The 26287-nt window shown below is 45.2% G+C and overlaps 1 protein-coding gene across 15 annotated transcripts in view; it reads right to left on the reverse strand.

Moving 5' to 3' along the window:
• LOC147019646 (tyrosine-protein phosphatase non-receptor type 12-like) overlaps positions 1-26287 on the reverse strand; it is a 153228-nt gene that overhangs the window by 62234 nt on the left and 64707 nt on the right. For 14 of the 15 annotated variants that reach the window (XR_015061471.1, XM_085894238.1, XM_085894241.1 and 11 more), the window contains 4 exons: positions 15462-15557; positions 5676-5714; positions 3092-3163; positions 824-886 (listed from right to left, as the gene is read on the reverse strand). Coding sequence is in view for 14 of the 15 variants with exons in the window: in XM_085894238.1 (XP_085750364.1) it covers positions 824-886; positions 3092-3163; positions 5676-5714; positions 15462-15557 (270 nt within the window). In the remaining variant the exon portion in view is untranslated. The remainder of the gene's footprint in view (positions 1-823; positions 887-3091; positions 3164-5675; positions 5715-15461; positions 15558-26287) is intronic. The other variant, XM_085894243.1, reaches the window with a different exon arrangement.

Consider the following 26287-nt stretch of genomic DNA (forward strand, 5'->3'; position numbering starts at 1 on the left):
TTCAAGGGGATTGTTGAGAAAGTGGATGGGGGGAGGGGGGGTTCCAGTCCAGACGGTCCTTTTTGGAGAGACATCGTGAGCGTGTGAGATTTGTCAGGATTGAAAGACATATTCCAAGTGTTTGACCTGCTTGTGATTTTATCCAGATCTGCAGAGTGTGAAGAGGCTGCTGCTTGCCGACCTGAGGGATGACAGATGACACGGCAGAGGTGGAGTCATCAGCAAAGAGATAAAGAGGATTTTCCAGAGTCGGAGAGATCCTTGATGAAAACCAGAAAAAGAACAGGGCCCAGAATACTGCCTTGAGGAACTCCAACCTGAATAGGAAGAGGGGATGAGAGAACTCCATTAAGAGCCACATGTTGGCTGTGACGAGAGGAAGTCTGCAAGCCCCGAGTCGAGATTGCCTTGGATACCAGAAGAAGAAAACTTTAAGTGATACAACAAAATCAAAATATTATATTTCTTAAAAAGGGAAGAAAAATGTAAAATAAAATTAAAATGCAGCCAGAATTGGGACTAGATCGAGTCGAAGAGCATATGGAACCATAAGGCTTCCAGGGTTCGCCTCAGCCCCTGGACCCTGCCAATTGATGATCGTTCACTTTGCTCACGAAATGAGATGCCCTACTTTCAATTTATGGCTAAAACCCTGACTAATCTTTCCTGGTCTTGAGCAAGTGGAAAATTATAAAATTGACTGCGATAGTTGGAATTTAATAACTCTGATGACAAGTATCATATTCATCCAAATGAACCCCAAAACTTTGCAAACTTTGTTAGAGAAGAGAGGGGCAGAAAGGGGATGGAATATGGAACCCACCGAGTGATGCTGTACTTTCAAGGTCCTGATGCAGTAATCCTCTGTTCTACTCTCTTCAGAAACCTGTTCAATGTTAAGAAGTCATTAAAACAAAGGATGGAGAGCAGACAATTTCATGAAGTTATGGGAGATGTACAAGGAGCGTTCAAAAAGTTCTACAGAGAATATACTCCCAACAGTCCCACAGAAACCAAGGTTTTAAATTTGTCAATTACTTTCCTAAATGTAAGTACAAACAGTACTTCCTGCATATTTCATGTACAAAGTAGGAAAATTAATCAATGCAATTTTATCGATATACAGTGCCTTCAGAAAGTATTCATACCCCTGTAATTTTCACATTTTGTTGTTCCAGCCTGAATTCAAAATGGATTACATTTTTATTTTTTGTCACTGATCTACACAAAATACCCCATAATGACAAAGTGAAAACATGTTTTTAGGAATTTTTGGAAAGTAATTAAAAATGAAAAGCTGAAATGTCTTGAGTCATAAGTATTCAACCCCTTTGCTATATGACACTCAAAATTGAGCTCAAGTGCATCCAATTTCCTTTGATCATCCTTGAGATATCCACAATTTGATTGGAGTCCACCTGTGGCCAATTAAATTGAATGGACATAATTTAGAAAGAAACACACCTTTCTATATGAGGTCCCACAGTTGACATTGCATGTCAGAGCAGATACTCAACCATGAAGTCCAAGGAACTGTCTGTTGAACTCCGAGACAGAATTGTGAGAAGGCCTAGGTCTGGGGAAGGGAATATAACAATTTCTGGTGTTGGAAGTTCCCAAGAGCACAATGAGCTCCATCATTAGGAAACAGAAAAAAATATGGAACTACCCAGACTCTTCCTAGAGCTGGCAGTCTGACCAAACTGAGCAACCGGACAAGGACGACGTTGATCAGGTAGGTGACGAAGAACCTAATGACCACTCTGACAGAACGACAGAGTTCCTTGGCTGAGATGGGAGAACCTGCCAGAACAACAACAATCTCTGCTGCACGTCACAAATAAAATTTTATGGGAAAAGATGGAAGCCACTCCTGAGACAAAGGTACAGCTCTTCACCCATCTTACACCATCCCCACCGTGATGCATGGGGGTGGTGGCAGCATCATTCTATGGGGACGATTTTCAGTAGCATGGAGACTGGGAGACTTGTCAGGGTAGAGGGAACAATGAATGGAACCAAATACAGGCAAATCCTTGAGGAGAGCCTGCTTCAGAGTGCAAAATACCTGAGACTGTGGTGAAGATTTACACTCCAACAAGACAATAATCCCAAACATATAGCGAAAGCAACACTGGAATGGCTTCAGAAGAAGAACATGAAAGTCACCGAGTGGCCCAGCCAAAGCCCAATCTTGAATCCCATTGAGAATCTGTGGAAACACTTGAAGATTGCTGTTCACCGATGCTCCCCATCCAACTTAACGGAGCTCGAGCAAATCTGCAAGGAAGAATGGGAGAAAATCCCCAAATCCAGAAGTGCAAAGCTGATGCAGACATACCCAAGAAAACTCGAAGCTGTAATCGCTGCCAAAGGCGCTTCCACAAAGTATTGACTCAAGCAAGGTTTGAATACTTATTGATGCAAGACATTTCAGCTTATTGTTTTTAATTAATTTGTAAAAATTTCTAAAAACATGTTGTCACTTTGTCATTATGGCATATTTTGTGTAAATCGATGACAAAAAATATATATTTAATCCATTTTAAATTCAGGCTGTAACAACAAAATGTGACAAAAGTCAAGGGTGTGAATACTTTCTGAAGGCACTGTATACTGTACAACTTGTTATATTGTAGTCAGACTGCTATTCGCGAAGGATACGTTACTGGAAAATGCTGCGAATGTCGAACCGGTGAATGTCAGGGCCATTGTTTCAATGGGAAAAAGGGGGATAGGTTCCCGGCGGTTCATGATTCATGAAAGAAAATCAAAAATCCCGTGGGAAAAAACCACGAATATGCCTGCGAAAAAAAATGGCAAACACACCCAGAAAAAGAAAAAAACCACGAAGCTGCGAAAAAAAAAACGTGAATATGCCTGCGAAAAACTGCGACTACGCAAAGCACAGGACCGCGAGTGGAGAAGCAAATCACATTTTATCAACTGCGAATAAATGGGGTCCGTAAGTAGCGAATAGTAGTTAGTTTTATTTTTTATAGTGAGGCTTGGACTATTGCATCTTTCAGTAAATATGTTGAACATAGCACAAAAATCGCCCGGACAAGTCATATAAAGAGAAAGTGCATACCAGACAGATGTTAAATGGGCCACATTTCAGGGGGCCATTTTCGTTTGTCGGCCAGTACTGCTCACTTTTTTTCTGCAAAACACCATTTGCAGCAAAGTTACATATCAATAGGACTGATTACTCCCCATCTAATTTCAGATGACAACCAATATGACGAAAAGCTAAATGAAACAGCAAGGATGTTCGAATGACCACAAAAAATCCAAACACCATAATTTCCCAATCATTGGAAGTAAAAAAAACAACAAAAACCTCCCCCACGAGTTATCAGATCCAAAGATCTGTAGAGATTGTCTTGAGACTTAAATATTAGAGTGACAACATGGCAAGGATCACCTCATTTTGTGAGAAATAAAAAAAAAAAAAAAAAAAAAACATACCAGTGTGTTTTGAAAAGTAATGCCTCATTATTTTTCTCCAAAACAGGTAAATATAATTGAATGAAACAAAACGTAGTTTGTACGTTGGTTCCCACCACTGGTGAAAAGTTTTGTGATTCTGACACTAGATGTCTCAGCGCTACATTAGTTAAGATGGCAGGGGGGGTAGTACAGTGTTTTCAGTGCTGTGAAGCGTGAAGTGCTGGCAATGAGAGTTGGGTGCACCATTATGATCCTGAGAGTAAGAGATGGTCGATGGAATACCCCCACAAAGGATAATCACCCCCGACTTGGCTCCGTCAGATTTTCATCTCTTCCCCAAACTTAAGGAACACTTCAGTGGAGAACACTTGTAATCCAACTATGATGTCAAGGATACTATGAAGCACTGGTTAAGTCAGCAGGATGCACAGTTGTATCGCGACGGCATCACGAGACTACTTGAACATTGGCAGAAATGTGTGGACCGCAGTGATGACTACGAGGTCCGTCTAAAAAGTAACGGGACTGATATCACAGAAATTTCATTCCAAAAAATATATTGAAATCACTTGTCCCCTTCAAAATAGTTTCCCTCCAGTCTCACACACTTGTCCATCCTCTTCTTCCACACTCCGATGCACCCCGGAAGGCTTCTTCTGGAATCCTCCGGAGTTTCATCGTCACGGCCCTTTTGATGGCCTCCATATCAGGAAATCGGGTCCCCTTGATCACCCCCTTGAGCTTGGGGAATAGGAAAAAAATCACAAGGGGCCAAGTCTGGCGAATACGGGGGTTGCTCCAGAGTTGGCACGTTCCTCTCCACCAGAAACTGTTGGATGCTCAGGGCACTGTGAGCAGGGGCGTTGTCATGGTGGAGCACCCAGGCGTTATTCTCCCACAGATCCTTCCTCTTGTCCCGGACTGATCTCATGAGGCGCTGGAGGATCTCCTGGTACATGTATTGATTCACTGTTTGACCCTGTGGTAGAAACTCGAAGTGGATGATGCCCTTGATGTCAAAAAATGCGATGAGCATCACCTTGACCTTCAACTTCGACATCCTTGCTTTCTTTGGTCTTGGTGATGCCGGACTTTTCCACTGACGACTCTGCTGTTTGGTCGCGGGATCATATTCGAATATCCACGATGAATCGCCAGTAATGACTCTCTCTCAAGCAGGTCTGGATCGTCCTCGAGGTGCTTGATAATGTCTTGACAGACAGTGATTCTTTGCTGTTTCTGGTCCTCGGACAACAGCTTGGGGACCATCTTTGCGCACATCTTGCGCATTTCGAGATTTTCCGTGATGATGCTCCAGACAGTGTCCTTGTTGATGGAAAGTTCCTCAGCAATCATCGGCACCATGAATCGACGATCTGCGCGCACCATCTGCTTCACATGCTCGATGTTGTCCGCCGTTCTACTCGTTGAAGGTCTTCCAGACCGTGGATCTCTTAAACCTCCTCCTGTCCCTCTTTGAACCTCTTGTGCCATTCAAATGCACGTGTACGTGACATCGTTTCTTCCCCGTAGACTTGCTGCAGCATTGCGAAGGATTCGGAAGGTGTTTTGCCAAGCTTGGCAAGAAACTTCAGATTGGCTTTCTGCTCATGACTCATAGCGTGACGACTCAAACTAGAGAACGTGTGAAGTACGACCTGTAAAAAAAAAAAATCACACAATGAGTGCAGTCAATCATCACCAATCATATATATTGCTGGAATGTTATGAAAGACTGTGACGCAAGCCGTTCATTCAAGTTGTGTAAGTGGAGCACACAGCAGGCTCAGTCCCGTTACTTTTTAGACGAACCTCGTATATGTTGAGAAAGAAATACGCACCACACTACAATAAAGATTGATGTTAATATATGTCTGTTTCATTCAAATATCTTTCCATGTTTTGGAGAAAAAGAATAGGAGGCATTACTTTTCAACACACCCTCGTACAATTTAACATTATGCAATGATGATAAAACTCTGGTGGACAAAAGGTCAGATAAAACAAATTGCAATACTTCAGACATGACTGCCTCTATGATAGCTGCATAAGAACATCACCCCAGCTCGGCAATGGAAATTCATCCACAAAAAAAGAAAAAAAATTAAACAAAAATAAAAGTTTCCTTCCGTTACTTCCCTCACCGAATACACGTTGACATGCTTCAATGCGCACTTCGGATTACACAACACAATGCAATATAAAAAAAAAATATTGCTTACCCGACCCATTTCGATCTCACGGCAGGCCATCACAATAATCTGAAAAATACGTAAATATAGAGATTTCTTGAGAATAATTACTGACCATTCAACTTGGGGAATAATGAATGTCAATGGATAACCTTTATAGAGGACTTGTTCGTCACCATTAAACAGGACCAATGATCTCTCAGATGCCTCAACAGCTAAAGCAAATGGATGTTCCATTTCCAACAACGTGCGATTCAACGGAAACAAGCAACAAAGGTGAGAATGAAGGATGCCAAATGTCCGATACCAATAGGGAAAATAAATAAGTAAATAAATCAAAGCATGAAGGCAAGCTTCTGCTTGCTGCACACAGATGTCCAGCCGAGATCAAAAAGATGCAGAGAATGAGAGGATGTCCGGGTTTTGCGGGTTTCTGTAAAGGAAAAACACCTGAGTACCTTTGTCTTGAATTCTTGAATGTGGTGCTTAAATAAACCCAGCAGCAAAAAAAATAGAGATGAGCATTGAACAATAATTGATGCACATGGTGCTCCATAATGTCAGAAAGAAAGGGTCCTCGCCCTCTGCCATTACCTCATAATGATATTGCACTTAACTTGTAGAAATGGTGATTGGACAGTCAGTGTGAAATGGACTAATTGTCCACCTGAACATCCCCAAATTCAATTTTCTTTTGTACGTTACAAGGAAATATTTCATGGAAAACCCGAGAGTGTAAGCATCCAACGCATATTTTGGAAATCGCAACTCCTCAGGTGGGGACACGCCCAAAGGCCAATAAGCATGCAACTTATTTTGGAGACGTTTTGCAGCAGTTTTAGCTTCCAAACTTTGTTGAGATATCCTCAGAAAAAAAAATTGTTGTGCTACCTGACAACTTTGTAGAGTCTACAAACCTACAAGATATATCAATACTACATTTGGCCACAATTTAAAATTCCAGGCAAAATCCTTCTCAACTTCAAATGAGACATTAAAGAGGTATGAGAACCTGTAGCATCGCTTCAACTTGAGATGAACATTTATTTATTTATTTTTCGAAACAAACGAGAAAATATAATTTGACGCGAATGCATTGATGGATATGTCTCCGACCGCAGTAGATGTCAACCCACTTTGATGTTTCATCTCAATTAAAGGTCACATGAGAGCGGGCTTGTAAGAAAAGTGGTTCAGTTGGAGAGGGACAACAGATGCTTGCTTCAAAGTTCCAACTCAAGTTATGATCTGCAAAATGATTTTCAAACTGCACTGGGCCTTTGACCCGTTCAACACGAAATCAAATCAGTTCACCTTTGTATTAATCCATACTTATGCGCCACGTTTGGTTGAAGTCTCTTCAGTGGGTCAGTGGGTCACATTTTATGGCAGTAACACACGAGAATGCAACCCAGAAAAGCGCATACCTCTGCCAGGCCGAACAACTTATGTTTAGTATCCCACTGGTAGGCCGGATCTGGATCCGGACCTCCAAAATTGAATCGGCTTGTTCTTGTTACCTTACAAACTCATCCACCAATTTTTGTCATAACTCTTCCAGGTTTTGAAATAGCATTATATATATATATATATATATATATATATATATATATATATATATATATATATAAAATTTTTGGCCATATCTCTCAATGGTGAAGAATCATTTAAATTTAAGAGTCGTGTATCCGGACTAGGATTTGGATCTTCACCAAAATCAAATAAATTCTTCCTTGTCTCACACAGCCAACCTGTCCACCATGTTTCGTCCGAATCCGTTCACAACTTTTTGAGATATCCTGCTATATGTCGTTTATAGCCTCATCTCTGAATGATGAAAAATATCACTTTAAAAATTATTGGATCCAGATGCATCCGAATTTTCACCAAAATCTCATCAGTTTGTTCGTGTCACATACCCAAGCACTGCACCAAATCAGTCCACAACATTTTGAGATATCCTGTTCACAAACAGATAGACACACACAGACAGGTGAAAACATAACCTCCATCCACCTTCAGTGGCAGAGGTAATAATTGTACCACGTTTCGTCAAAATCTCTTCGGCGGTTCACAACTTATGGTGGTTATGAGAATCTTTTAAGTACTGTGCGCACAGACAGAGACAGGTGGACAGACAACCCCAAAAAATTAAAGCCCAGTGCCTTCAACTGCAGAGGCATAAAAAAGCCCTTTTTTGACAGTCGTGCAAGTATTCAACAAACTCGCACATTTTTACTGCAAATACTGTGTACTTATTATGTGAATATTCGTAGCACTTGTGACTTGCTCTTCCACAAACTTGAATCGTATAAAGAAAATGAATTGTATTTGCCTCTTCTTGAAAGGATGTGGATCATCATCAAGATATTACGGCTGCATATCTATACTAATAAGAGTGTGTGTGTGTGTGTGTGTGTGTGTGTGTGTGTGTGTGTGTGTGTGTGTGTGTGTGTGTGTGTGTGTGTGTGTGTGTCGCTCTTCCCACCTCCCCTCTTACTCCCCCTTCTCCCTCCCACTTTCTTCCCCCACCCCCCCACTTTATTCACTTGTCAGCGAAGCGACGGGTTGTATTTGCTTATTAAGTTTACTGCATATGTTAACTAAATGTGATTAAGTTTACTGTCTATGTTAACTACATATATGCAAAATATAATATATTTCGAGGAGGGGCAAGACAATGTGTATAATCATTTTGGGGTAGGGCTGCTGGCAGGAAGGGCTGAAGGTACGCACACTCACCTCCAAGCCGTTTAGCCTGGGTTCGAATCTCAGTCCACTTATTAACCGTCACCCCAGTGTTCCATCAATGTGTGTGCCATCGTTCGGATGGACGATAAATTGGGTGTCCCATCTGCTGCCATTATTTAGTGGACGTTAAAGATCCCATGGTGTCCTTCGCAACGAGTAGCCAAACCAGCGACAGAACTATGAACAAGTTCCAAATTCCTGCCTTAACTTACAGGAGGCACTGCATCAGTGGCACAGCCACGCTCCCAGCAATGATGCAACCAGCAGTCACAGGCTGCACAACAAATGAATGAATGAATGATTTTGGGGTGTCTAAATTTTGCAACCTTGGGCCACATTGGTGATAAACTGTTGGAGCCACAGGACAATTATGCATGTACATGTCAGATCAATCAGAACCCCAAAATTATTTTGGCACAAAAGCAGCCAACAAAGATATCAAGGTAAAAATATGTGATGGCCAGTTAAGAGACTGAAGGTGCGAGACATGACCCGGAAAGGACGCAATCGTTGTGTACCTTCGGGAAAAGTTTACCAAAATCAAAATGTACGACGAAGTCTAGATGCGCTTCAAGCAACAGGTTCACACAGACTTCACAGCTATAATCTCAAGAATTATGCATCGTGTACAAAAGACTTTTGTGCAATAACTCAAGTTGACAACTTCACAACTCACCATTATATTGTCAAAGCACAGCTGCTTATCCACGTGACTATAGGAAACAGCAGCCTATAGACATTGGGCATGTACTACTCAATTTTACTGAGAATTACTCAGGATGCTGCAGGAGCTTTCCAGTGGGATAACACTCGGGTAACATTTGACCGATTCACTGTATACTTGCATGAAGATGACCAGTTGGTATACTTCATCATAAGTGCAGTTAGTGACTTTCCCAAGAACGAGGCCATCACAGTGAACAGCTTCATAAAGGTAACCTTATCACATAAAGCTCGTTGCCCCAGGTGGCCACTGTCAAATATTTCAGTGATCGGGTGGCCGGTCAGTACAATAATTTCAAGAACTTGTCCAATTTGAAACACAAGGTCCACAATGGCCATCATACAGAATGGCTCCTTTATTTTTATTTTGTTGTCTTTTAACCAGGAGTCATGGGAAAAGCTTGTGTGATGGGATTGGTGCAAATGTGAGGCACCTCGCAGTGAAAGCAAATTACATGTGATGACACAGTCTGTACGTGTGAACTGTTCAACATGGCTGAGCATCATGCGTCTGGTGTAAAGTTTTCCTTCCCATCGAAAATACCAGGCACTGGGAATCACAGATGCATGCTTCGTACCACCAGGAGCTGATTGTGGAATGTTCACTGCAAGGATATCAGCACACACTGAAGCACAAAGACGTGCACGTATGGCAGAGAGCCATGCTCGAAAAGGTGGAGTAGATTTCTATGCAATTTATGCTCAAGTATCATCTGCAGTAGTATGTTGCAGCCAGGTATGACCAGGAATGGGACATTTACCTAATTATTGACATATCCGAGACATTTGAGGATGTCCACCTAAACAAAATGAAGTCAACTGGGCACAATCGTTCACAGTGCCTCGATGACCAGACGAGTGCATTCTCTCAATTCGGAACATTCTTTGCATGGTGCAAGCTCCAACCACTACCACTGGCAGGCAGTGCAAACTGAGCAGAAAGGTTTGCAAGAAGACTATTTTGGAATTGTTAATGGATTTGTAAAAAAAAAAAAAAAATTATAATAATAATCCTACATTTCAACCTCATTTCCTGCACCACCCAAAGTGGACGGAGGTCATGTTTTCACCCGTTTGTCTGTCTGTCGGTCTGTGAGCAGGATATCTCAAAAAGTTAGGGATGAATTCATATCAAACTTGGTGGATGGGTTGGGTGTGTGTCAAGGACGAATTGATTAGATTTTGGTGAAGATCCGGATCTGGATCCGATAATTTTTAAGTGATTCTTCAACACTGAAAGATAAGGCCAGATACGATATATTGAACGATGTCTCAAAAAGTTGTGGACGGGCTTTGACAAAACTTGGTGGATGATTTGGGTAAGTGACGAGAACAAGTCCATTGGATTCTCGTTAAGATACGGATGTAGATCCGACCTATCAGTGGGATACAAAACGTAAACTGTTCAGCCTGGCGGAGGTATGCACTCTACCGAGTGCTGTTCCAGTTTATCAGTGCAATCTCCAGGAGCGTGGCTTTGTGTCTTTGCTCAAGTCAGTCGTCTGTAGTTCTTCTTTCGTAAGACTGCAGCGGGGAGGATGAAGATCCTCTGCTTCTTCTTGGAAGTTGGAGCCACCACACGAAGCCATCAATTATACCAGCCAGAATTGGGGCCACCACTCCTTCAGACCACTCATGGCTCGCAGACTTCCTCTCCTGTCGCAGTCAACGTGTGGCCCTAAATTGAGTTCTTTCATCCCCTCTTCCTGTCCAGGCTGGAGTTCCTCAAGGCAGCTTTCTGGGCCCTGTTCTTTTTCTGGTTTTCTTTAATGATCTCTCCGACTCTGGAAAATCCTCTTTATCTCTTTGCTGACGAATCCACCCTCTGCCGTACCATTTGTCATCCCTCAGACCGGCAAGCAGCAGCTTCTTCTTTCTGGGTAAAATCACAAACTGGTCCAACACGTGGAACATGTCTTTCAATCCGGACAAATCTCACACTCTCACTATGTCTCTCCGAAAGGACCGCTTAGAAAACCCCCCCATCCACTTTCTCAACAATCCTCTGGAAGAAGTCCTTTCTTTCAAGCTTCTGGGTCTCACTATCTGCCATGACCTTTCCTGGGAAAGCCACATTTCAAACCTCGCCTCCAAAGCCAGTCGCCGATTGGGAATACTCCATCGTGCAAGGTCCTTCCTCTGCCCACCTGAGCTCCTGACCACTTACAAAGCTTTCGTCCGCAGCCTGATTGAGTACTGCTCTCCCCTCTGGGCTGGCGCTCCTGCCTCCCACCTTTCTCAGCTTCACGCTGTGGAAACCAAGGCATTTCGGATCATTGGCATCTCCCGCGATGACGCTGAGTCTTTGGGCCTCTCACTCTCTCACCGCAGGCAGGACGGTGGTCTTTCTGTCTTCTACAGTCTCCTCTCCAGCCTCTCCCCCCCCCCCCCGCTCTCTCTGCGATTTGTCCCCACCATATTTACGCAGGACGCTCAAGGTCCGCCAACAACCCCCTTCTGATAAAACTACCAAAATCACGAATCACTGCTCACCTTCACCCTTTCATTCCTCTTTTTTCCCGCATTTGGAATAAACTCCCTCACGCTATTCAATCCCATTCTTCCCTCCAGGCCTTCAAAACAGCTGTTCACCACCACCTCTTATCATCCCCCATCCAAATCCTCGATCTTTTCTACCCCTGATAATCCACCCAAGCCCACCTCCTTGAAATTCCCTGCTTTCCTTCCTGAAAGTCCCTGAATGTCCATCTTGTATTCCCCATGTTCCCTGCCCCATCCATCTCCCTTCCACAGATCTCCTAATGTCTCTGTTCCCCACTGTTTTGTCCTTCCCACACCCCTCTTGTCTCATGCCCTCCTTGCCTCTTGTCTCATGCCTCTCATTGTGTGTTCGCTCTCATACGAGCCTCGACAAGGTATACAAAAACAAACAAAAAAAAAACACCATAAAACACAAAGGAAAAGTTCTCAGGATAGCAATAGGTTGCACAAGAACTACAAACATAGTTTCTCTGTCTGTCTGTCACTGAGGAGAACAATGACAGTAATTACAGCGCGGAGACATCGCGCTGTTATATAATTGGCTATTCTGTCCTGTGTCTTCTGTCACACTTATTGTTGGGTGTATTGTGGGCGGAGATTGCCGGGTGAATTGTGGGCGAAGATTGCCGGGTGAATTGTGGACAGAGATTGCCGGGTGAATTGTGGACAGAGATTGCCGGGTGAATTGTGGACAGAGATTGCCGGGTGAATTGTGGACAGAGATTGCCGGGTGAATTGTGGACAGAGATTGCCAGGTGAATTGTGGGCGAAGATTGCCGGGTGAATTGTGGGCAGGGTTAATGCGGAAGAGCGACGATTTTACAGCGCGGCGACATCGCGCTGTTATATAATTGGCTATTCTGTCCTGTGTCTTCTGTCACACTTATTGTTGGGTGTGATGTGGGCGGAGATTGCCGGGTGTATTGTGGGCGGAGATTGCCGGGTGAATTGTGGGCGGAGATTGCCGGGTGAATTGTGGGCGGAGATTGCCGGGTGAATTGTGGGCGGAGATTGCCGGGTGAATTGTGGGCGGAGATTGCCGGGTGAATTGTGGGCGGAGATTGCCGGGTGAATTGTGGGCGGAGATTGCCGGGTGAATTGTGGGCGGAGATTGCCGGGTGTATTGTGGGCGGAGATTGCCGGGTGTATTGTGGGCGGAGATTGCCGGGTGTATTGTGGGCGGAGATTGCCGGGTGTATTGTGGGCGGAGATTGCCGGGTGTATTGTGGGCGGAGATTGCCGGGTGTATTGTGGGCGGAGATTGCCGGGTGTATTGTGGGCGGAGATTGCCGGGTGTATTGTGGGCGGAGATTGCCGGGTGTATTGTGGGCGGAGATTGCCGGGTGTATTGTGGGCGGAGATTGCCGGGTGTATTGTGGGCGGAGATTGCCGGGTGTATTGTGGGCGGAGATGGCCGGGTGTATTGTGGGCGGAGATTGCCGGGTGTATTGTGGGCGGAGATTGCCGGGTGTATTGTGGGCGGAGATTGCCGGGTGTATTGTGGGCGGAGATTGCCGGGTGTATTGTGGGCGGAGATTGCCGGGTGTATTGTGGGCGGAGATTGCCGGGTGTATTGTGGGCGGAGATTGCCGGGTGCATTGTGGGCGGAGATTGCCGGGTGTATTGTGGGCGGAGATTTCCGGGTGTATTGTGGGCGGAGATTGCCGTGTAAATTGTGGGCGAAGATTGCCGGATAAATTGTGGGCGAAGATTGCCGGGTGAATTGTGGGCGGAGATTGCCGGGTGAATTGTGGGCAGGGTTAATGCGGAAGAGCGACGATTTTACAGCGCGGCGACATCGCGCTGTTATATAATTGGCTATTCTGTCCTGTGTCTTCTGTCACACTTATTGCCGGGTGAATTGTGGGCGGAGATTGCCGGGTGTATTGTGGGCGGAGATTGCCGGGTGTATTGTGGGCGGAGATTGCCGGGTGTATTGTGGGCGGAGATTGCCGGGTGTATTGTGGGCGGAGATTGCCGGGTGTATTGTGGGCGGAGATTGCCGGGTGTATTGTGGGCGGAGATTGCCGGGTGTATTGTGGGCGGAGATTGCCGGGTGTATTGTGGGCGGAGATTGCCGGGTGTATTGTGGGCGGAGATTGCCGGGTGTATTGTGGGCGGAGATTGCCGGGTGTATTGTGGGCGGAGATTGCCGGGTGTATTGTGGGCGGAGATTGCCGGGTGAATTGTGGGCGAAGATTGCCGGGTGAATTGTGGGCGAAGATTGCCGGGTGTATTGTGGGCGGAGATTGCCGGGTGTATTGTGGGCGGAGATTGCCGGGTGAATTGTGGGCGAAGATTGCTTTTTGCTTGTTCGGGTTCCTTCTGATTACTCCAATGCAGGACTGTACCTATGTGGTTTTCCATTCGGTTGTAATTGAATTTATTTCAATCCCATTCTAAATTAAATTAAATAATAGTAAAACGTCATGGGTCAGATGACCGATCAAAGCGGGGTTGCATCAAAGCGGGACGTCTTCATACCCGGTCATCACTGCCAGTATTTATAAAGTGACAGTTCTAGTTTTGCCTATTATTAATTACATAACACACCAGTACATTAAAACCACAAAATATACACAACACAAAACAAGTCCTGGCAAGGGTCTGCAATCTCTGATTGCTCCTTTTCTTATTTGTACATGTAATATTCTCTGTGTATGGATCTTACTTAAATTTACATGTATTTCAACGATATACTTGTGCTGTATTTTTCATACCTGCGAAAGGAATAAATGAAAAAATTAATTAAATGAATGAAACCATTGCCCATTTACATTCTGAAACAAAAGTACTCCCAATTGTAATTCACCTGAATATGCAAGGCACTCAATTAATCGCCCTGAAAAATCAACATCCATCCCTCTCACCCATGTCACCGACAACTCATCCTCCACCCCATGATATATGAAACATACAACGGCTCACCATTACTTTCATATCCTTAATATTATATCACCTCCCCCACAAAACATCTCAATGTGCCGTCACATTTACAAGGATCTATCATCATAGTCCATAGAACATGGTCACTCAAACAATATCCTCAACCATCCTCCCCTTGAAATTCACTCTTCTGAAGCAACATTTCATCGTGAAATGAGAGGCCATCGGGTGTGGACAACACCCATCCCAAGTGCAATATCAACATAGACAGAGGGGACATGTTGGGGTTTAATATGCGTTGTAGCCTATCTGCCCCACATATTATGACAAGCTGCCCCTCCCTGGTCCAACAAAGAGATCTCTTCTACACTGGATCTCTGGTCGTGTCTGGTGAACGCTGCAGGATACTTGAGTTCCGCCGATCTTTTTTGCTGGACAAAGAAACGAGGCTACATCACGGACAACATTTATCACTGCATCAGATCGTGGAACCACATCTAGTGGTGTAGCCTGGTTGATGGAAGGGTAAACTAATTAACCTTCAAGAGTACCCATAAATATACTTCGATTAAAGAAAATTATATTTACCAACTTTACAGCATCTATTGAGAAAGGATAGCTCAATGACATCTCCAAAGAAGACGTGTATAAGTGGTGCCGCGCTGTATTATTTTGTACTGATAAAACAGGCTTTATATTTTGGGGGGGGGGGGTTAGGAGAGGCAGTTAATGCGAAATATCTCCAAAATAACTTGTTTATATTGGCTTTAGGATACCCATATGTCTTGAGTGACAATTTCCAAAATATGAGTAGTGTGCTAAATACAGGCATATATGAGCATCTTTGACACAGGAAGGTTCATTGTAATTGATTGATTTTCCATGGCAGGACTCATGCATATGGAGGCTGGTTGCATTGATGCAAATGAGGTCAGACAAACATTGGAACAGTACCTGCACATTGTATTCCCAAACCATCCACCAGAAGTCCTGCACTGTGCCTGGCAGGGGACCCTGCGTGGCAATGTAAGCACGGTCATTGTTCACTCCCTGAAAACAAGCAACAAGCACCAAATATCCACTGTTGATATAGACTTGAAAACAACAATCGAATTTGTGTGGGTGCATGCGTGCGTGCATGCATGCAATACTGAAGATAATATCCTTAAGGAATAGGAAGAAGACTAGCGTTGAATTGACAACAGAACTGGCAGAAGGCTCAGGCGTCGTCCAGCCATCAACAACGTGAAGGTCACTTTTGATAACAGAACTTAAAGAACGTGTTGAAGTAAGAAAACCTCTGTTAAGAAATGGAAAACAAGACAAGAAGGTGAAAATTTGCACAAACCCACAAAAACTGCACTCTGGAACGATGGCCAAAAGGTGCTTTGGGACAGAGGAGTCAAAGTTTTGGTTATTTGAATGTAATCAAAACTGAAAAACTGAAACTTATAAAGAGTCTTGCTTGAAGGTAACAGTTAAGCACGGAGCAGGTTCAATTCAAGTTTGGGGGTGAATATCCCCAAGTGGTATTGGAAAATTGATGGTACAAACAAATATTAATCAACTATGCTATCCCCCAGTGATACAAGACTGATTGGTCCAAATGTCATCTTACAGCAAGATGATGATCCAAAGCACTCACCACTCAACTGTAACAATTAAAACATGTTTACAAAAGAAAGACGAAGCTGGAGTCCTTCACGGTGCGGAATGGTCCCTCAAAGCCCAGATCCCAATACCGTTGAAGCTGTATGGGACTATTTTGAAGAAAAAAAGAAAGTTTACAAGAATCCCAGCAGCAACTAGATTATTTTTGGAAGAAATGTGGAACACTTTTCCACAAGAGTTTATCACAAAATGATTTCAAAGTGACCGGAGAAGAATTTCAATGGTTTTGTAGGAAAAGAGTGGACATACTCGCGATTCGTTTCTATAAAGGTATATTGTGTATAAATGTGGTTTTTAACTCTGCCACCAAAGGTGAATAGTCAAGTATCTACGGAGGGTATCCGTGCAACCACCCACCCCCCCCCCCAACTATACCAAACCAACTTTTTTTAGTCCATTACATGGTAATGGACTAAATTACAATGTAATGGGACCTTTTATGGTCCCATTACACATTTGAGGTGTGAACAACATAAAATTCCCGGCACTCTGGTGATATTCAAGATGGCGTCCAAAATAGCCGCCAAAATGGGTAAAATCATAGAATACGATATATAACATCTCAAAAATGTAGCAAATTGGAAAAATAATCATTGGGATTTGGTTCGTGATCATTAGTTACTAGTTTCTGATAATTGGGCTTTGTTGCCATTTTTTAAAAATCCAAGATGGCCGCCAAAATATGCAAAATCATATAAAATTATATATAACACCCAAAAACAGTGACGAAATTGTAAATTATTCGTTGGAATAATGTGTTTCTCATCATTAGTAACTAATACCTAGTGAATAAATTTTGTTACAATGCTTAAATTCTAAGATGGCATCCAAAATGGCCACCACAATAGGCAAAATCATAGAAAATTGTGTATAACAGCCTGAAACTAAGAATAATATACAGTAAATTAATATTTGGATTCATTGTAACAGATGTTCCTGATTATTAGAAACTAATAGGCCTATGTGGTGATTTATATGTTGGTTGCCATCCATAAAATTCAAGATGGAGTTCAAAATGGTTTTTTAAATGGTAAAATCATAATAAATATCAAATGTCAGCTTCAAATAATCATTAATGTAATAATAATAGAGTGACAGAACCATGGAATAGTCCTCTTGTTGGATTCGCTATACGAGATGTGTTCAAAAAGTATCCAACCTTAATTTTTCGTGCGTAAACAAATGAAGCTAGGGAGGCGTGGTTTGGTGCACGTATGTAGGCGATCCTAATCCGTATGCGTGAATATTTTCCCGCCTACAGAAGCTGCCAGTCGCCGACAGACCGCCGATGAGTGAGGAAGTGTAAGTGAGCGCCGTCGGATTTCGTTTTTGACAAAATGACGGATCACTGTGGTCTCATCGCCAGTGATCACTGTGTTGAAGAAGTTGGGATCGCTGTTCACAGTCTCCAGCATGTCCTGTGCGATCTCCAAACGGAGTTGCTTCTGCTCGATCGTTAGCAGCTTTGGCATGAACTTCACTGAGATTCTCCTTCAGCCCAAATTCTCAGTCAAAATGAAATGAACGGATCCAATGCTGACGCCCGCCTCGTCTGCAAGTTCTCTGATCGTGATTCGACGATCCTGCATCAGCAGGGTCCTCACTTGGTCAATGACGATCTCATTTCGGGATGTTGAGGGCCTACCAGAACGTGCTTCACTTTCCACTGATGTGCGACCATCTTTGAAGCGGTTGTACCACTCTTTTATCTGTGTGGTGCCCATTGCTTCGTTCCCGAAGGCCTGTTGAATCTTGTGGATCATTTCAACTTGGGAATCGCCAAGCTTTTCACAAAATTTGATGCAGTAGTGTTGTTCAAGTTTTTCTCTCATTTTGTCAAAAACGAAAATTTGACGGCGCTCACTTACACTTCCTCACTCATCGGCGGTCTGTCGGCGACTGACAGCTTCTGTAGGCAGGAAAATATTCACGCATACCGATTAGGATCGCCTACATACGTGCACCAAACCACGCCTCCCTAGCTTCATTTGTTTACGCACGAAAAATTAAGGTTGGATACTTTTTGAACACACCTCGTATATGCTAGATATCCCTTATTGTCGGGTTTTCCCGTGTGCGTGTGTGTGTGTGTGTGTGTGTGTGTGTGTGTGTGTGTGTGTGTGTGTGTGTGTGTGTGTGTGTGTGTGTGTGTGTGTGTGTGTGTGTGTGCGCGCAACGCGAGGCTCCACAGCACAAACCAGCAAACCGATAATTTATTTATTTACCGAAAACGATTCCCCACCCACACACCACCTCCAATTATTTATTTATTTACTGAAAACTATTCCCCACCCACACACCACCTCCAATTATTTATTTATTTACTGAAAACGATTCCCCACCCACACACCACCTCCAATTATTTATTTGTTTACTGAAAACGATTCCCCGACCCACACACCACTTCCAATTATTTATTTATCGAAAACGATTCCACGATCCACACACCACCTTTAATTATCAAAAACGATCCCACCACCCACACACCACCTCCAATTATTTATTTACCATTTCGGATTCTCCTCCCGACACACCACCTCCAATTATTTACTGGTAATTGCGACCGTAATTACTGTGTTGGTTTCAATTTAGGCCACTTTTTCATCAATTTTAGCTGTTTTTGTAACAAGAATGATGGGTTTTCATTCCGTCTGACAACGTTGGCGTCCGTTTGTTAGGGGGGCCTGAATTGTGTGTGAACCAATGCGTCTTGGCAATGAATCTTCGTCGGTGGATCAGTCAGAAAGAAAAGCATCATATCCAGCGCTTCGATCCTAGCGAATCCCTCGTCGCCTACCGGCTTGTAATTCTTATCAAGGATGGTTATTATTGTTATCGTACTTGGAATTGAAGATGGCAGACAATTTTGAAAGCCAGAAAACACACACCCACACACCCCCCACACAAACACACCCTTTTACACATCCTGGTGCACTTTGAATATTAACATACACTCAAGTATTATGTGTACTAATCTTTTTTGTGTAGTTTTTTCTCTTTCCAGGTTACATTAGTTAGCTTAGCAAGACCGTAGCGAGTCAAGATCAAGATCACAAGTCAAGATGTCAGACAAGCAGGAAATAGTTTAATGTAATTGTCAAAAGAAAGTTGTCGAAATGGAAAGAAAACGCAAACGGGAACATTGTGTCATTCATATGTCTGGAATAAAGCATGGATCGTTCACATATTTTTCAGACTTGCCGAATCCAAATGATAGATTGGCACTTCTCAAAAATATACGGGATCGTCGCTGAGCTGAACCACCAGGTTCTTCATATCGAATGACAGATATCTGTCAGGGCATTCCTGATGAGATCCAGGAGAACGAGGGCTATCACCGATGATGTCACCAAAGATTGACCCTGAACCTACATCGGTAAACAGCTAGTAAACCATCTAACGATCCTAACGATCCTGAAGCTCCTGGACCATCTCCCAGCCAAGAAGGAAGGGTAAAGTGCAAGAAAGCATCAGAAAAGATCATTTTTGAACCTGATTGTATTTTCTGCAATACTGAAGGCCGAATCCATGTGAAAAAGGCAGGCATCGACATAAAGGAAGGCACCTCGTCATTTGAATGTGATGGATGGCAGAAAGTGCTGCAAATAGCAGAAGAGAACAATCATGAGTGGCTCTTAAGGTGGAGCCGAGGATTTGATTTGTTTGCAGCAGAGGCCCAATACCACCCAAAATGCAGAAAGCAGTAAACAGCCAATCATCAGAAAATAGTAACTAATGATCAGGAACCAAATCCCAGTGATTATTTTTCCAATTTGCCACATTTTTGAGATGTTATATACTGTATTCTATGATTTTACCCATTTTGGCGGCCATTTTGGACACCATCTTGAATATCGCCAGAGTGCCGGGAAATTTTTTTTTGTTAACATCTCAAATGTGTAATAGGACAGTAAAAGGAAGTTTAAAAAAAAAAAAGTTGGTTTGGTACAATCCTGGGGTAGAATGAATCGATTTGAATTCAGTGAAGATCTGAATCCGGATCCGAGAATGTTATAATTTTTCAAATTATTCTTCACCATTGAGAACTCGGGCCAAAAACGATATAATCGCATGATATCTCAAAACATTGTAAACTGATAATGACAAAACTAGGTGGACGAGTTAGTTAGGTGACAAGAACAAGCCGATTCGATTTTGGTGAAGGGACCGATGCAGATCCGGCCTATCAGTGGGATACAAAAAATAAGCCAATCGGCTCGGTGGAGGCATGTGCTCCTCAGAGTGCCCTTCTAATTCAACTTTGCATAAGATGGGAAGCGTGGGGATTAGCAATTGTGCACTCTCGACCTACGCTCCACCAAGTACCATTCTAGTTTGAATAAGATTTTCCTTTTCAGAAAGATGTATTTGCATTCAGCACATAGTTTTAGTCTCCTTACGAATCAGAGTAGAAAAATAAAAAATGTTTTGAAATATACACACACTCAACAAAACATATTGTTTCTCATTGGGGTACGAAACATTTTGTCACAAGGACTGCAGCTTCCAGAGAGGACGAAACACCACCCGAAGGCCACCACAACATGCCAGGGCCTAAACTCCGTAGATGGCTAAACAAACTTTTCTGAACAGGTCTCTGCATTGAGGGGTTGTCGCAGACCCGTGAACCGACTGGGCTACTTCCATGCCATTTATCAAATAAAGTTACAATATTTTAATGCTCCAGAGAGTCCAAGTGAACCAGAAGTTTGGTGTGATACTCAGAAAGCCATTTTTCAAAAATAAATAATTTATTACAGGACAAGACGAGAAGGGCACCGGGTAGAGCACATACCTCTGCCACGTAATGCCTGATCCACGAGAACATATCTGGCCCAATACATTTTTGAAATATCATGCTATACAGTTCTATATCGTTTTTGGCCCCCAACTCTCAATGGTGAAGAATCACTTTAAAAATTAAATAATTCTTGCATCCAGATATGGATTCGAATCTTCAACAAAATCGAATCAATTCTTCCTTGCCACACACCCAACGTGTTCACCAAGTTTCATCCGAATCTGTCCACAACGTTTTGAGACATCTTGCTATATATCATTTTAGCCCGATCTCTCAATGGTGAAGAATCACTTAAAAAAATTATCAGATCCGGATTTGAATCTTCACCAAAATTGAATCAGTTTGTCATTGTCACACACCCAACATGTCCACAAAATATTACCCAGATCCATCCACAACTTTTTGACATATCCTGCACAAAAACAGACAGCAAGGGGTGAAAACATGACCAGCTCCTTCACCTTTGGTGGCGGATGTAATAATGAACCACAAGAAATGAACACGTAATGAAACCTATTTCTCCCTGGACATCAAACACACACACACACACACACACACACACACACACACACACACACACACACACACACACACACACACACACACACACACACACACACACCTGGACTGTGGTAAAGGATATGGCAGGATCAAGTGGGCTCACAATCACAGCAGGTAACACAGAAAGCATAACACAACTGCTACAGGTGAAGGATGCTGGTGAGAGGAAGGACTCATCAGCTGGAAAGGATGGTGGCCAGAGAAAGCATAGTCGGCAGGTCGAACCACAACACTAACAAGCACACGCCGGAGCAAGACAACCGCCTCCGTCCTCTTTACCGTCTCTCGCAGTCCATCGCTCTCAGTGGTTCTGCCTCACGAAGTCGTAGTTTTACAAATCTTGGCGCCGAAGCCTTCTACCAATCTCGACTATGGGCATGAAACAAATTTCAACCCCCACCCCATTACCCCACCAATGCTGATGGACAGCTGCTGGAAAAAGTCAACTCAGTTGGTGGAGGGAACATGATGTTCCCTTCCCATGCACCATGGTTTTAGAGAAGAATACGACATGAAATGGCTTGATCTGGTTATCTCAACAAGCACAAACACTTGTCCACTTTGCGGCGAACATTTTACATTGCTCCTTACCTTAAACAAACACTCAATACAGGCGAGAAAGTTTCAAAACTGCACGTGAATATACACGGCATCTGAGGCCTTCATCCATCGATTGCTGCCTCCCCCACAAACGTAACAATACGATTCACAAACATCAGGAGATTTGGCAAGTCCACAAAAGAAAAGTAACAGTGGAAAAACAACTGCTCAACATTTTATCAAAGCAATTGCCATTATCAGAGTACACAAGCAGATTGCAACGGTAGTACTAGAGCAAAGCTGATGACGTGCCATTGCAACGCCCCACACTTCCCACCAAAATCAAAACTGAAAGAGGACAAAAACGTTCCACCAGGAAAGACCCAATATCAAATTCTGAGTTGCAACATTTTCTTGCCATTTTGACCTCTGTGACTCTAACTCCTCACCACCAGGGTGGGTCATGGGGTCAAATCAATATATTGTTGCGGATTTCGCGCCCGCCGGCGTGCTGACGGCCACGTAACTCGAATCGCGGCACGTCGCCCACCGGACGGACAATCCAGTCGTGACCCTCTCGGACTAACGCCGGGAACCAGTCACGGGTGGACCTTTCGGTCTCACCGCGATCGAGCCAATCAGCCCCCGCGTGGGATAGGGTTGCTCGCCAAATTCGACCTACCTAAGTACCCACGCGGAGGGTAGGCCGGGCGATCGCACCTCGCCGCAGGTCGACTTCGGACACGGGCCACTTAAGCGACCCGTTCCGTACTATCAGAATAACCGAGCGGTGTTATCGTCGACCTCGACGGTTCGATTAATTATCGGGCGTATTCAGCCCACTACCAACCCTTTACGTGAAGCAAGATGAGGATTCAATGAGAGAAATGACGAAGCGAAGCGGGAAACAGTTCAACACAAAGCACATTTATTCGCGGCACACGGGAAGCACACATATACAATTCCACCAAAAGCACACAGAAAAGAAAAACACAATTCCATTTACACAAAAAGCAAATATAAAAGCGAAGACACAATGCAGAGCTAATACCGACTACCGAGCACACGGCAACACTTATACAATTTTACTTCACAGACGGCGCCGACAACACATACCCAAAACCAAGGAAAAGAAATACCCTCAAGGATGAGGCGGGCCTGAGGCCGAGACCGGGTCGGGCCTACCCGTCTGGTGATGAGACGCGGAGCGGCGATGGTGCCTCAACTCCGCGGGCCTCGCGGGCGTGTCTGGTAGGGGGTGGGAAAGGGGCCCCCTTGGTCGCACTATCTCAGCGCGGGGGGAAACAGGAGGGGGTTGCTGATGCTCGGGGTATAGAGGATCTTTATTATCCCGCGACGAGCGTCTCCACCTCGGCCAGGTCGCGCTGTCGGCCTCCCTCGGGTGCAGCTTCCTGCACAACGCGAGCACCCCCTCGTCTGGTGTCACCGCCTTTCCACAGCTCCGTCCCCTCCGTTCCGACTCCAACGCACACGACGAGCAGCTCCACCGCCCGCGAAGTCTTGACTCTCTGTTTCCGACTCTCCTACTCTCCTACTCTCCGCCTCTCCGCCTCTCCTGTGGACTCTCCTGACTCTGCTCTTCTCCTCCTCTTCTGGACTTTCCGACTCTCCCGTCTCTGACTGACGAACACGGTCCTTTTATCCCCCCGTAGCTTCGCCTTTGACCCCCTCCCTTTGACCTTTCACCTCGCTCCCCCTTGGCCCGAGAAAAAGTGGGCGGGAAGGCCTTTTGGTCCATAAATTTGGATATATCGATCGCCCTGGGGGCAGGGCCGCCGCCTCGCTCACCGATTGGAGGCAAAAGTGGGCGTGTGTCGTTTTGATCCGTTTTTGAAGCACAAAATCCGTGATTTTGTACACGCTGTTCGACGCGCGCCCTGCACGAGTCCAACACCGGTACCCACAGCGGGGCAAGAACGGTGGCGATGCTACGGTTGCGAGGTGTGACGGGAAGGTCGTGGCGGTTGTGGTGAAGCGGCGTTGTGGTTGGTGGTTGATGTTGTGGTTGTGGTGGTAATCATGGCGGTTGGTCCAAAATAAAGATAGCAAAAGAAAAACGGCTATCCTGAAGAGTCGCAGCACGCATAAATGACATGTATTCCCACTAGACAACGGGTTTGGGCCTAACTACACATATACTTGCCGAGATACCTCACCTAAGGGACCTGAATGGTGGGTTGCAATTTGGTAACCACAACACTACCCCCTCCCCTTTTTACAGACTCGTCCCGGAGTCGTCAAATTTTCGTGTGCCATCATGTGTAGTTTTCCCTAGTACATTTTACCTACGGATCCCTGAGTGCGACATTCATGGTATTCGTGTCCCCAAAATAAATAACCTGAGGGCTGCGTAACTACCTAAACAAACTCACTCACACGGACGACTTAAATAAAATTGCCGGCGCTAAGACATACATGCCGGGGGCGCACTCATATTTACAGTACATCTTAACCTTAACTTACAAATTTTACACTAAACCATGGCCCAGGATCATTGAACTCTGCAAAAAGAAAGCAGTTAGCAGGGAGCCAGGCTGCCCGCATGCAGTCTCTGGCTAAAAACAATGCAGGTGACAGGGAACGTGGCTGGCTGCTCACACGCAGTCCAAGGCCTTCCCTTTTGAACTGAACTCAGTGAACCACAACGGTGCTTGGGCTGCACAAAGGCAGTCTCCGTGCCAGCTCAAGTGGCACACGCAATGAGCACAACGAATGGATGGATGAACACAAACACGGTGCACGGGCCGCCACTGCAGGCCCGTGTTGTAGCTACCAACAGGGCAGTTCTTGCAGCTTGCAAACTGTTGCCTTGCGGATCCTGGCGCACATGGAAATGAACAGGGGGGGGGCAAAGCAAAATTGAACGGGGCTTGTGAACGTGGGCAGTGGGCATGGCATGGCAAAGGCAGCAGGCAAACACAGCCCGCAGAAGAAGGCCGCTGCAGGCAAACACAGCCGGCAGATGAACTGGCCGGCACAGGCCTTGAAGAAAAACAGCCAGCAGATGAACTGGCCGGCACAGGCCTTGCAGCACGCAGCTGCAGATGAAGTTGGCCGGCACAGGCCTTGAAGCAAAACACGGCCAGCCGATGGCACAGGCCTTGCAGCAAAACAACAGCTGCCGATGAAGTTGGCCGGCAGAGGCCTTGAAGAAAAACACGGCCAGCCGATGAAGTTGGGCAGCCTTTGCCGTTCAGTGGAGGTTGGTGGAGGGAGTGCGGTGGTGCTGGCCACTTGGACCTACCTACCTGCCTCCCTCCCAACCTATCGCCTTTGCCTGTCACTGTACATACCCACTCCCTTAATTTGTCAAACCCCAATTTAGCCCCAACTTAATTTTTTTCTGTTGTTTTTATTTTTACTCCCCCACTATAGATCGTCCCCTAACCCCCTTTATCGTCCTTGTTCGGCTAACCTATCCTGTCACCTAGCCTACTCCCAACCCCTACGTTCCCTTCCCGGAGGGGAATAAGGGAGAGCTCATGTCCTGTGTCGAGGCCCAATTCAAGCCTCAGAATGGCCTCCCCAGAGTTTGGCGATCTTAACACCAAGTGGGTCCAGCGGCCCACAACGACAGCGAGGGGATGGATGGTGCGGAGGGGTACACTTCCTAATCTACCCTATCCCTTTAACCATTAAACTACCCCGGGGCTTTCAACAAGCGCCTCTCGCTTAAACTATTGGTTCTAACAACCGATTCCCGTCGCCTGTGTTGGTGTCCTCACAATTTCGGGCCTCGCCCCCCAATTTTCTCTCCGTGCCCTCACACGGTCTCCTGGCTGGGACACGTGGCTCCCTTTGGCAGGCACGACCCTCTGCCGAATCTCCCGCTATGGCACCCCCGGGCACTACACTGCCTCCGAGCCTACCAGCTCCCTAACACCGGGGAGTTCCCCCCATGGCACCTCCCCTGAAACGCACACGTGGCAGGCCGGCCTCCCGGGCCCCTTTCCGAGGGTCACCCGTGCCCACAACACTGCCCACGCGGCTAATGGCGCCCCGGGCCCCGCACCAAGCAGGCGCACCCGTGCCCACTACTCTATCCCGGCCCCCCATGGGCCGCAGCCTACCGCGGCCGACCAGCCTGGTGCCCGGGTACCCACTCAGCGATACTCACCTTTCGCAGCCACGCTCCCAAGCCCGTCAACAGGGCTCCTGCACCCTCCAAATGGGTTTCGAGCCTACA

This window comes from Eptatretus burgeri, chromosome 9, assembly GCF_056783735.1.
Source record: "Eptatretus burgeri isolate ZD-2024b chromosome 9, Ebu_testis_v1, whole genome shotgun sequence".
NCBI lineage: Eukaryota > Metazoa > Chordata > Myxini > Myxiniformes > Myxinidae > Eptatretus > Eptatretus burgeri.